Here is a 13,076-nt window from a genome sequence, read left to right on the forward strand (position 1 = left end):
CACACATCCATGGCCCGGCCCAAACAATTGATTATTTGTTAAAAAACCACATGACAAAGTATTCATCATTAAACAGATTGTAGGGGAATTATCGTGCAATTTACCTAACAAAGAATAGAAGTTTTCCTAACAATCAAATACTATCAAGTTTTGGCTTGACTATATATCATCTTTCATATAAATATTTATTATCGTACACTTGACTTTAAAATGAAATAAAGAATATAAATGGAAGGAAGCATATCCGACATAGAGAAAACAAGTCAAATATATGATAATAAATATTTATATGATATGATAATCACGTTACAGAATAACAATAGCAGCAACAACAATAATAGTAAAAATTAGTAGCAGTAATAATAATAATAATAATAATAATAATAATAATAATAATAATTAATTTATTACTACTATATCAATATCACATTCCCATCAACTTGTTTATAGCATCCCGTTAAGGCGATTCTGGCACTTCGGGTTGGACCAATGTTGGCTGATGGTTTAGCGAATTTTTGATGGTGATGAATGCAGGAAAATGCAGATCACGACACAGAGATTTACGTGGTTCGATTTACTGAGGTAAATCTACGTCCACGGGAAGAAAAGAGGGCAGAGTTGTATTGCTTGATCTGTTTTCTACAGCTTACAATACAGACTTGCTATTTCACATTTGACCTCTAGAGAACTTAACCCTTTTCTATCGGATCTAAGTTCTATTTATACATTGAACTAGATCGTGGCTTGCATCACCACTAATGATGGTTGTGGATGTCGTGGAGGTCATGGAGATCCTGCATGGGTCCACTACCTCTTTGTTTGGTCCGCTTATCCCGCATGAGATCCTGCATGATTTGACACCACTAAATAGATCGTGTAGTGGTCATGAGATCCTGCATGGGTCCACTATCTCTCAGTTCGGTCGAATACTGAGACCGAACTGCTGAACTATTGCCGAGCAGCTTTTGCCGATCTGAGAGTAGAACTGATTGGTCGGCTTTTACCGAGCTGTAGGCTGGGGCCGAACTCTTTGGTAATGCCGAACTGATACTCTTCCTTGGGCTTTGGGCTGATGGGCCGTCACTGCTATTGGGCTTGTTTAGTCCGTACTCCATCACTACCCCCCCCCGAAAAGCGAAGTGAATCACTTCGGCGAAGCGAGTCACTTCGGCATTCTGGATAAAGGTACGGGGGAGGCTGACGCTGAAGCAGACGAGGAGAAGGAAGCTGGACCTCACCGAGAAGGCGGAGACGAAGCTAGCGGAGTATGATTTCGTCTTCCTTCTCTTAGTTTAGTTTCTTCCTTCTTGTAAAACGGCCTTGAAGCCCTTGTGTAGAAAAATTTTTTTCTTATGAATGAAAAAATTCTTCTTTCTGCTCTTGTGTCTTCGTATAGCCTTTCGTACTCTCTTACTCCTGTTGTGGTTTACTACCTGCTCGGTAAGCTGAAATGCCGAACTGACGTAGCTGCTTTGTATTCTTAACTCTCAAGGAGCTGGAGGTACTTCACTGGAAGCGGCTGTACTCTTCGGCTTTAGACGAAGCTGAGAAAAGAGCTATAGCTGACCAGATGAAGAATGACGAACTCTTGGCTCGTTCAATGAAGCTGGAGGCCGATAATAAGGACTTAGAGTCCGAAAAGAAGGATCTGGAGGCCGAGCTGAACACTGCCGTCGCTGAGAGGACTGCGTATGAGGATTTCATCTGCAGGCGTGGGGGAATGACCATCTCTGAAGTTCAAGAACGAGTTGACGAACTGTGGGAGGAATATCATGTACTCCGGAGGAACAATGCGCTGGAGAGCTCGGCTTGCCAACAAGTCGTGAAATCATTGCGGCGCTGGGCTTCTCGGTACGACATAGTTCTTTCCCGGCGTCCCTCAATTGAGAGATTCCTCAGGCATTTCCCGCCAACAGATGCTAGTACTCCAGCTCAAACCTCTGATTCTCTTGCTCAAAACCGTACTCCAAGTCAGCAACGAACTCAGGGACAACCAGAGACGTCAAGTCGAGGACGGACTGAAGTTCGCAGAGGAGCTGTGGTTATGAGTGAGCAAGATCGGCAAATGCTTCGTGAAGAGACTCTTCGCCGCCGAGGTGCTAGGGCTTCTCGGGCTCAGGGAAGAGGCGGTAGGTCGATTAGAGTATCTCGTCGACCTGCTTATTCTTCAGCTGCCGAGAACGCCCGAACTCGGCTTCACGAGGATTTTGTGAATAGATGGCTCAACTTTAGCAACCCTGGACAGTAGGATAGTCCTTTGTAATAGCGTAACGCCATCTCGTAGGGTAGCGGAGTTGTGTGCCGAACAAGATTTGAAAAATGAAATTTTGTTTTCGCTTCTAACACTGTGTATTTACAGCTTAGCGAAAAAATTTCATCGTACTTGTCATCGGTCTTATGAAGTAAACTTCTTTGACCGGACTCGTCTTTGGTCTGATGAAATAAACATCTTTGACCGGACTCGTCTTTGGTCTGATGAAATAAACATCTTTGACCGGACTCGTCTTTGGTCTGATGAAATAAACATCTTTGACCGGACTCGTCTTTGGTCTGATGAAATAAACATCTTTGACCGGACTCGTCTTTGGTCTGATGAAATAAACATCTTTGACCGGACTCGTCTTTGGTCTGATGAAATAAACATCTTTGACCGGACTAAGCTTGTGTCCTAATTTGGCGAGTTTTATCGCTCGGATCGGACTTTCCGTTGTCCTAATTTGGGGATCGGACTTTCCCTTGTCCTAATTCGGCGAGTTTTATCGCGTGGATCGGACTTTCCCTTGTCCTAATTCGGCGAGTTTTATCGCGTGGATCGGACTTTCCCAGTTAACCGAAGTGGTCTTATGCAGTAAACCTCTTTGACTAGACATGGTCGTCCTCGGTCTTATGAGGTAAACTTCTTTGACCGAACTTGGTCGTCCTAATTCGGCGAGGTTTATCGCGTGGATCGGACTTTCCCTTATTGCAGTTCGTTTCAGACGAAGTGCTTATTTCTTAAGCCGAATTGTGGTCTTGTATCTTCCTGAGAAGCTTGGACTCACAATCGTTGGCTTATTGCAGTTCGTTTCAGACGAAGTGCTTGTTAAGCTGAATTGTGGTCTTGTATCCTCCTTGGAAGCTTGGACTCACAGTCGTTGGCTTGTTGCAGTTCGTTTCAAACGGACTGCTTGTTAAGCTGAATTGTGGTCTTGTATCCTCTTTAGAAGCTTTGACTTCACAATCGTTGGCTTATTGCAGTTCGTTTCAGACGAACTGCTTGTTTAAGCTGAATTGTGGTCTTGTATCCTCTTTAGAAGCTTTGACTCACAATCGTTGGCTTGTATATGTTCTAAGAAGGGGATCAGCCTTCGAAGAACAAGATACCTCAGTAACATTTGTAAGAGACGACACGCACAGAGACAGACAAAACACACAGACAAAACGCACAGAGACAAACAAAGACCAAGCAAACCAAAGAAAGCACATTGACCGAACAGGACTCAAGACTGACTGACCGGACTGTCTCTTACACATGGAACTTTTTGAGGTTGGAAACGTACCATGTTCGGGGTACTTGTGCTCCTGACACGTGAGTCAATTTGTAAGACCCTTTGCCGAGGACTTCTGACACCCGATATGGACCTTCCCATGTGGGTTCGAGTTCGCCCAGCTTTTCTGCTCGGCTTACTTCGTTGTTTCTCAAGACGAGATCTCCCACTTGAAATTGCAGCTTTTTCACCCTTTGGTTATAATACCGGGCTACTTGCTCCTTGTACTTGGCTGCTTTTATGCAGGCCAATTCTCTTCTTTCTTCGGCAAGATCTAGTTCGGCTCTCAGTCCGTCACCATTCATTTCTGAGGAGAAATTGAGTTCGGGGACTGGGTATGCCGATCTCAACCGGAATCACGGCTTCAGTACCGTACACCATCGAGTTCGGCTCCGGTGTGACTTCGGTCATTTCGCCTGCCTCTGACTCCGGCTGCTGTGATTGCTATGCTTGATGGTGCCGAGCTGATTTGCTTGGCACTTTTAAGCGCAATCTGCAAATACTCGCTTTTTTTGATCACCTCGGATGACTGCTATCCCTCCTTTAGTGGGGAAGGAGTTCGGCGAGGAAACCTCTGATCGCTATGATCGGGCTTCTTTTTGTCTTCTCTAGATGAGCTGTCTAAAGACCGTTTTCGACGGTCTGCCTCATCGGCACGAGAAAACTGGTCCGCAATGTCCCACATCTCTTGAGCTGTTTGCGGACTGCATTCCACGAGCTTTCTGTAGAGAGCTCCGGGCAGGATTCCATTTTGGAATGCCGAAATGACAAGTAGATCATTGAGATTATCTACTTGTAGGCATTCCTTATGGAATCTCGTCAGGAAGTCGCTGATCTTTTCGTCGCGACCTTGACGTATAGAAAGCAGCTGAGCCGAAGTAATTCGGGCTTCCGCTTTCTGAAAGAACCTCCTGTGGAAAGCATCCATTAGATCTCGGTAGGATCTAATGCTGCCTTGAGGAAGGCTGTCGAACCACCTTCTGGCGTTCCCGATGAGCAGCTCGGGGAACAGCTTGCATATATGGACCTCATTGAGACCCTGGTTCGCCATATTATATTGATAGCATCCCAAGAAGTCATGAGGATCCACTAGCCCGTCATAAGTCATTGACGGTGTCCGGTAGTTCCGCGGCAAAGGAGTTCGGGTGATATCGTCCGAGAACGGAGTCTTTAATGCTCCGTACATGGCGAACCCGACATCTCTTCGGTATGGAGGAGATGGAGATCTCCTGTGATTCCGGTACCGAGGAGGAACAGGAACATGTCGGGGTTGAGGATTCTTCTTCCTGGAAGACACGGCACTACTGCGGTAGTGACTTTCATGTCTGGATGAGGAAGGAGAATCCACCGTTTTCGTCTTCGGCTCTTGGCTCTTTTGCAGGAAGGCTAAGAACTCATCCTGCTTCTCAGCCAAGAACAGCTTGACAGCCTCATTCAAATCAGGCTGCTGGGAAGACTCGGTGTGTGGACCTTTTGAGCGGCTTATTCCTTCATCGTGAAAACTGGAAGTAGATGTCTCCCGAGGCTGTTTTCCGGACCAGCGGGCTGGACTAGCTTCCTCATGGTTTTCACGAACGGTATTACGGGTAGTGTGTGATCTGGTATGCATTTTTTTGGGGTGGAAAAAGGGTCAAAAATTCGTTTTATCACAAATTTGGTTCTCTGCTTCCCACAGACGGCGCCAGTGATGGATGCGCGAATTTTTGATGGTGATGAATGCAGGAAAATGCAGATCACGACACAGAGATTTACGTGGTTCGATTTACTGAGGTAAATCTACGTCCACGGGAAGAAAAGAGGGCAGAGTTGTATTGCTTGATCTGTTTTCTACAGCTTACAATACAGACTTGCTATTTCACATTTGACCTCTAGAGAACTTAACCCTTTTCTATCGGATCTAAGTTCTATTTATACATTGAACTAGATCGTGGCTTGCATCACCACTAATGATGGTTGTGGATGTCGTGGAGGTCATGGAGATCCTGCATGGGTCCACTACCTCTTTGTTTGGTCCGCTTATCCCGCATGAGATCCTGCATGATTTGACACCACTAAATAGATCGTGTAGTGGTCATGAGATCCTGCATGGGTCCACTATCTCTCAGTTCGGTCGAATACTGAGACCGAACTGCTGAACTATTGCCGAGCAGCTTTTGCCGATCTGAGAGTAGAACTGATTGGTCGGCTTTTACCGAGCTGTAGGCTGGGGCCGAACTCTTTGGTAATGCCGAACTGATACTCTTCCTTGGGCTTTGGGCTGATGGGCCGTCACTGCTATTGGGCTTGTTTAGTCCGTACTCCATCATTGGCATTGGCAATATTTCTCCAAGATTCGGAATCTCGAGTTCCGGCAATTCCGGAATCTCCAGAGCCGGAATTTCCAGTTTTGGCAATTCTGGAAACTCCAATTTTGGCAGCTCCGGAATTTCCAATTTAGGCAGCTCAGGAATCTCAACCTTTGGAAATTCCGGAATTTCGAGCTTTGGCAGTGTTGGAATTTGCGGCAGGGGAATCGGTGATTCGAGGAGGCTGCGGGCCTCGATCATGGATTTAAACAAGGCGATTAAGAGCAACATTAACAATGAACAAAAGCTACAACTGTAGTTTGCCGGCATTGTTTCAGTTGATCTGAGGAAGAGAAATGTTTAAATTGATCGTGATTTTTGTGTGTTTGAAGTGATGAGTGGTGGATGCAGTTTATATAGAGGCAGAAGGTGAGACGTGAAGAAGTGTGAAATATTTATCTCTGCTGCTTGGTGGGAATATTGAGAAAGTTACTTCAACTTTTAACTGCTATACTAATTGCATATGCTTAATTAATTACTTTATTGCTTATGGTCTTGTCATTTTCGTTTAATCACTTTATATCAACTATTTCAGGTTAATTGTCTATTAACTCCGTAGTAGTATAATTTTGCGATCATCGATTAATTAATATTCATATTTAGATAGTTGAAAATTTAACGCCAAATAAATTAAACGGTTGGCAACTTGGCTAGTAAAGGATGGCGTTGTTTTTTATCAACAACGTTAAAATCTTTTCCTTATTTTATCAACAACGTTAAAATCCTGTTCTCTCTTCCTTCAAATTGAAGGAGATGATACAATGTTGTTCTCATAGCTAAACTAAAAGTGACGTCATTTTACTTATATTCCGATTCTGCTCCCTAATTTTTCAGTTGTCCAAGTTATCACTGGCATTGACCATAATCTTTGAAAATTGTAAAATCAAATGAAAAAATAACAGTTAAATAATTTTGATGACATTTAAAATTGGTAGTTAAATCAGAAAGTGGCGAAATTTCGATAATTTATGGGCAACTAGCGCAATTATTTTTGTATTTTGGTCTAAACTTTACTAAGTTGATTCATGGGTTTTATGATCTAAAAAGTGATAAAATTAAAAATGGAACCAGAACATGATTTGTATGATCGTATTGATATTTGGAGCTGACATCATATTTTAATTTATAAAGATGTAGGAGTATGTCAATTTTTCATTCAAAACCTGTCATGAAAGCTTACCTGCATAATTAACCATAATTAAGATGTTCTGTATACCTTAATTTTTGTAAATAAAATGCTTATACAATTATACTTGGCAACATTATACCATGTAGGAAAAACAAACTTTGAATTATATATATGTACGTATAAGTTTTTTTTAATTGTTATTGTGTTATCTATTGTTGTTTAATTAACTGTTTGTCAAGCTCATGAGTTACAAATTAAACTAGGTTAACTGTATCAAGTTTAATTAAATTAATGGTCAGAAACAATTTACTGTATCTCAATTGTATCTCAATTCTCAAAAGATATTTTTATTGATTAAAAGCTGAGAAATAGATCGAAAGCTACATAGCCTTTTATAGGCAAATTATACTGGAACATATAGTACTTATGTAACATATAAAATGAAGAGTAAAAGAATAAAATATCACAGATCTCGAACTTGGGCCGAGCTGAACACCTTCTAGCTGCATAAATCGCGCCTTGTGTTCTTGGTTGCAGTCATGATAACATGATGGCCTCCTAATTTATGAATAAAATTCCATAGTCTGGACATACTGACACGCGGGGTGTGTCCAACTAATCACAATTACTACAATTATCACTTGCTGGACACACCATGTGTAACTACTTATTTTTTACTCCCTAATTTAGTGCTCTATCCTAATTAAATCACCAGAGATATGAATTAAGACGAAATTATGAAACAAATTATAAGGAATAGAAGCGAAATCATAGCTCCTCCAGGTGGTGCATCATAGAGCTAAAATCCACATAGATATCTTCATTGTATGTGCAGTAATCATTGGATTCAAACAAGGTTTGGTGCTGCTCATGATCTTCAACCACTGGCGGAGGTGGAAGTTGAGTGGAAGGGTACTCTGCCGCCATGTTCATTTCCATCAGTTCTTTGAACTTGGAAGATTGCAGCAGAAGCCCTAGTGCCGAAGTGGCCGTGGCCGGCCGCGCCTCAGATATGGGAGGAGGTAGAGGTTGGTGGAGTGGTGTTATATGACTGGAGCCAGTGTTGTTGGGGTTGGTGGAGGCTGAGGCTGCAGCTGCGTTAGGTTTTAGCCATTTTATGTAGCGGCTGAGATCAAAGTTGGTGACGGCGTTCAGTCCACGGTATTCTATCGCTGCCATGTCGTATGCTATTGCAGCCTCTTCTTGTGTAGCTACAACAATATATTTTTACCAATTATGGACAAAGTTTACTTCATTATTCATAATTTATTGGATTCATATTTACCATAAGTTCCAAGGTATAGGTACTTATTTCCAAAAACTCTTCCGATTCGAGCTTCCCATCTTCCATTATGATGGTGTCTGAATTAAATTACCACAAATTAACTAATATTAAAGAAGATTTAAGGTTAATTTATTATTAAGTGTGCACATGCATATTACCTGGCAACTCCTCTATACTTAGAGACTCCCCTAGAAAATCCACTACTTTTCCTGTAGTTAATTTTAATTAACAACATATTAGTGTTAATGTAGTACGCGTGTATGTCGACGTACCTTCTCAATGATCCAATGTATTCTTCTCTGGATTGACGCTCCATTTCTATGATCTCTTTCTCATAAGTCGATACCTACATTATCATGAAAATACTACTTATTTACCAGAAAAAAAAGGTTTAATTATTTAAGTAGGATTTTCAAGAAGCAAATTAATTAACCGGAAAATTGAGAATGGTATCTCGACCCCAATACTTAAGTGCAGCCAGATCATAAGATCGAGCAGCAGCCCCTTCATCATCATATGCACCTAATTTATCAACAATAAATCAATTAATTATCAATTTCAAGCATTCCTCAAAACGAAGATTATCACCAATAAATCCTAAAGTGACTTTATTAACATACCAAGATAGACTGCATTTGCCATCAAGATTCCATCGGAATACCACAAAAAGGGCATCAAGAAATTAGAAACCAAATACCATCATGATCATTAAAATAGCTTTAATAATTATGATTTATCAAGAAATTAGAAACAATTAACCAACCTTGTCTTCCCTTCTTATTCTGCGCCTCATTCCAACAATTCTTATCCCACAAATGTGCTTCATATCGACCGGTCCAACGATGCCTAAATTAAGCAACAACAAAGATGAAACATTAATGTAAATCAAGACCATGAAACACAACAATGTGAATGCATATAATGTAAGCGAGGGAATAGTTTGATGGGTCAGAGCTATATCAAATCCTATACAAATATGCAATCATACCTTTCATGGTACAGTTGGACACAAATTTAAATGATGTTATAAGAACCTTGTTACACCGCGATAGATGGAGCTGCGTTGAGGCGGAGAGTCTCTAGGAATGGTTTTCCTCGTGCGTTTTGGCTTCATTGCAACGCCATTCACAACATTCAAACTAGTAGTGTAATTACTATTGATGTTGGAATTCTTATGAGGTGATAATTTGGCCATGGAAAAGTATCAGAAAAGGAGATAATAGGGTTAAACTTAATTAAGTATGACCAAGTCTTGGAGTGAAGACGCTTTTAAACAATTTGAAGTGGATTTGCAGAGCTGGCTGGCACTGCCAGTGTAAGTGCCGGCAGATTAATTGCTTTTGATTGCCGTCTAAAACGGCAAATAAACTACAATTAAATTATTATAGCCGGATTATCAACTTAATTATAATCTACTTAAATGCTTGTACAAAATCTCAGATCTCTTCTGCTAACTGTATTGTCAACTGATAAGTAGTAGTACTACTTTAGTAACAGAAACCATGTTAAGGTGCATGAACATTTATAGCAGTCACACACAAAATATGAGATGAAATAATGTAGCAAACCATGAATGCAGTTGCAGAGATGAATTTACGTAAAATTAATTGTAAGTTATCATGTGCATTAGTTTGGTATTACTCCTCTTATTTAGGCCAAGCTCACAACAACACTTATATACTGTTTTCAACTCTGTTTATTATCCAATGTTATATGATCAGTTTACACCCACAACACTTATATTATTATCACACGAAATTACATACAACTGTAGTAATAAAGGTTTGGATAAATTTCTTTTTGAGAATTGAACATGTTTCCAGCATGGAATCATTAAGAGAAATTATGGGATCATATAATAGATGTTTATCCCTCTTTTCAAGCGCAATTGTTTAGTTAAGGGAAAATTGTAACTAGAATTTTAATTGTTGGTAAAAATATTTAGTACTATGAGATTATATATACTACAGTTGAAAGTCAGTAAAAATTCCCTTAATCTATACATATATAAAATGCGAGTTTTGGCCTTGATTTGAATATCTATGAATTCTGGGTATGAATTTGAATATTTGTAAATTTTAACCTCACTATATAATTCAAGCATAATAAGCATATAATTCAAACATAATAAGTTACCGTTACAATTTTATTTAATATATCAAAACTAATAATAATTCATAGTAGTAATAAGTTGACACGAATATTAACAATTTTATAGTATTAAATTTTCAATCTTTACTGCCTAAGAAAGTGGGGTGGCAAATTCATCATTATGAATATAAAAATTTACAGTGCTGTTACAAGAAGTGGAGGAGGGTGCATTCTATTTTCCATTATTATCATTATATTGTCATTTATGTTTTTTTCAAGATTCAAAGTTGTAAACACTATATATATGTGTGTATGCCTTCATTTTGAAGGAATTAATTTATCCATCCAATATGTAGTATTTTTTTGCTTTTCTTAATTCACGTATCATTTTATGCATTTTTATATTTTGATTATTATGTTATTATATTTATTGCTGATGATAATTTTTGAATTTTTGGTATTTTTAAAATATTTTATAGATTATTTTGATGATATGTATTCGCGTCTCATCACAAAATTGTTGCTAATGGTTATGGAAAGGTCAAATAAAGGTATTTCCTATTAATTATTTTTTAGTGTTTAGACCAATAGTAATAATAATTGGGTTCTTGATTTGTTCATTTACTAATTGGTTTCTCGATTGTTCATTATTTTTTGCTATCGGTAATTCGTCCATCACTCTATTCAATTTTATATTTTGGTTAGCATGTTATCAAGTATCATATTATATTTGTTGTTGACGATGATGTTGATCTTTAGGTATCTTTTAATATATATTATAGATTATTTTGATTACATATATTCAGAATTTTACCCATAATCGTGGTTAATGATAAAATGAAGGTACTTATTGATTATTTTTGGCTATTTAGACCAATAGTAGTAATAATTGGTCTTATAAACAAAATCTCCAAATAGATTTACAAGTGTAATGAAATAAAGATTCAATTTTTCCCCTACACTTTAATTTAAATCTATCATTATAAACATGCATACAAAATTCTCAAAAATATTAACAAGGCAGTATCTTCCTTTGATTTGAATAAATTTTTAAAATACTAAAAAATAATATTTTTTTAATGTGAAACTACTAAAATTCAACATATCAAAATCATATTTTTAGTTTAAATGTCCCACCATTGTTATAATTGAATTCACTAATTTAATCCAATTTGTTGTGAAATATAAAAAATAAAAAATATACTACACAATATTTATATTAAACATAAAATTTATGTATCTAAGTATAGAATTTTCTTTATTAATAGATTTATTAAATGAGTTTAAACATATAATTTATGATATTTTAACTTGGTTTTGCACATGTCAGTCATGCCCCCATAGAGGTGAAAAAGTGTTTAAAATAAATTGTTTTGTTATTTTTAATTTAAACTTTATATAATTATATTGTTTTTCATTTCATAAATGTGAACTCACAGTTTTAAAATAATCGTATAGAAAATCAATTGGGTCGTGCATCGCACGGGGTGTGACACTAGTTATAAAATAAAACAAGTGGCTGAAGCTTTGAAGTACTAGAGTCATTTTTTTTGCGCACTCGTTTTGAGAAAATTATAGTAATAAATAGTTGAAGTGGAGAAAAAGTAAAGTAAAATAGAGAATAATGAAGAAAAGACTTTTCTCTACAATATTATCTCTCTTACTTTACTTTTTCTCGACTATAACTATTTATTGATTTTCTTAAAACGATTGCAAAAAAGAATCGACTCGGCTATGAGAGAACGACTGGAAAGAAACAATTGTAATGAGAGATCAGAGTTGAAAATTTAGGGTGCATGATACATCGGTACTGCTCATAATTATATGCTATAATATTTTTTCTAACACGGCATTTTCAAATATATTTAACTTTAGTTAATAACAATGACGATCAAATCTATTTAATTAACTTTAGTTAATTACATTACTGACATTTGAAGCTTGGATTTATGGTGAATTGGCTATACGGTTATAGTGGTAACTTTATTCTTTAAATACATTGAAACATTTGGAAAATCCTTTATAGAGAAGACCATGATTTATGCAAATATCAATGAACTAATCAATTAATGACTGAAATTCGTTATCAGGCTTTATCATTTTTCGCAATGAATTCATAATATTTTGTATCAAATTTATATGGTATAACGTTTATGCTAAACTCCTTTTATAGATGACGCATTAAACCCATATATATAATGAAATAAACTATATATTATTTCATATTTGAGCATGGGCAAATCTGGCATGTGCGACAGCAATTTGTGACGAAATTGGAGGTTAAGTGTGATTTTGTTAAAGGATAAAGACAAAAATAATAGTTATTGTTGGTTATTGGTAATATCAATACAATTGTTGTTATTAGCTGCTTTTTGAAATTTTAGTTTAGATTATCCTCAAAATCGATCCTAGCTGCCTTTGCACTTACCATCCTCATATATTCCATTTTCACAGTTAAGTCCCTCATTCAGAAACTCTTTTATTACATAAACCCTTATCAATTACTATATGTCCTTTACCACGTGTGTACTCTTATAATTCTTTCTTTCTTTCTTTCTTTCTTTCTTTCTTTCTTTCTTTCTTTCTTTCTTTCTTTCTTTATTTCATATATTTTGTTTAAATGAAATCTGTTTAGTGTATGCTTTATCGCTTTATCGCTTTATCATACTATATGGTAACAGTAGGCTCCGATTTGGGCC

The 13,076-nt window shown here is 37.6% G+C and overlaps 1 protein-coding gene across 1 annotated transcript; it reads right to left on the bottom strand.

Moving 5' to 3' along the window:
* Positions 1–7,769: 7,769 nt before the first annotated feature.
* LOC121749139 (AP2-like ethylene-responsive transcription factor At1g16060) lies at positions 7,770–9,481 on the bottom strand. The gene is made up of 8 exons (XM_042143738.1): positions 9,321–9,481; positions 9,050–9,132; positions 8,907–8,915; positions 8,720–8,808; positions 8,559–8,632; positions 8,445–8,495; positions 8,287–8,363; positions 7,770–8,212 (listed from the first exon to the last, which is right to left on the bottom strand). The coding sequence occupies exons 1-8, from the start codon at positions 9,479–9,481 to the stop codon at positions 7,770–7,772; spliced, it is 987 nt and encodes a 328-aa protein (XP_041999672.1).
* Between the last annotated feature and the right edge of the window lie 3,595 nt (positions 9,482–13,076).

Source organism: Salvia splendens, chromosome 9, assembly GCF_004379255.2.
Source record: "Salvia splendens isolate huo1 chromosome 9, SspV2, whole genome shotgun sequence".
In the NCBI taxonomy this organism is placed as follows: Eukaryota; Viridiplantae; Streptophyta; class Magnoliopsida; order Lamiales; family Lamiaceae; genus Salvia; species Salvia splendens.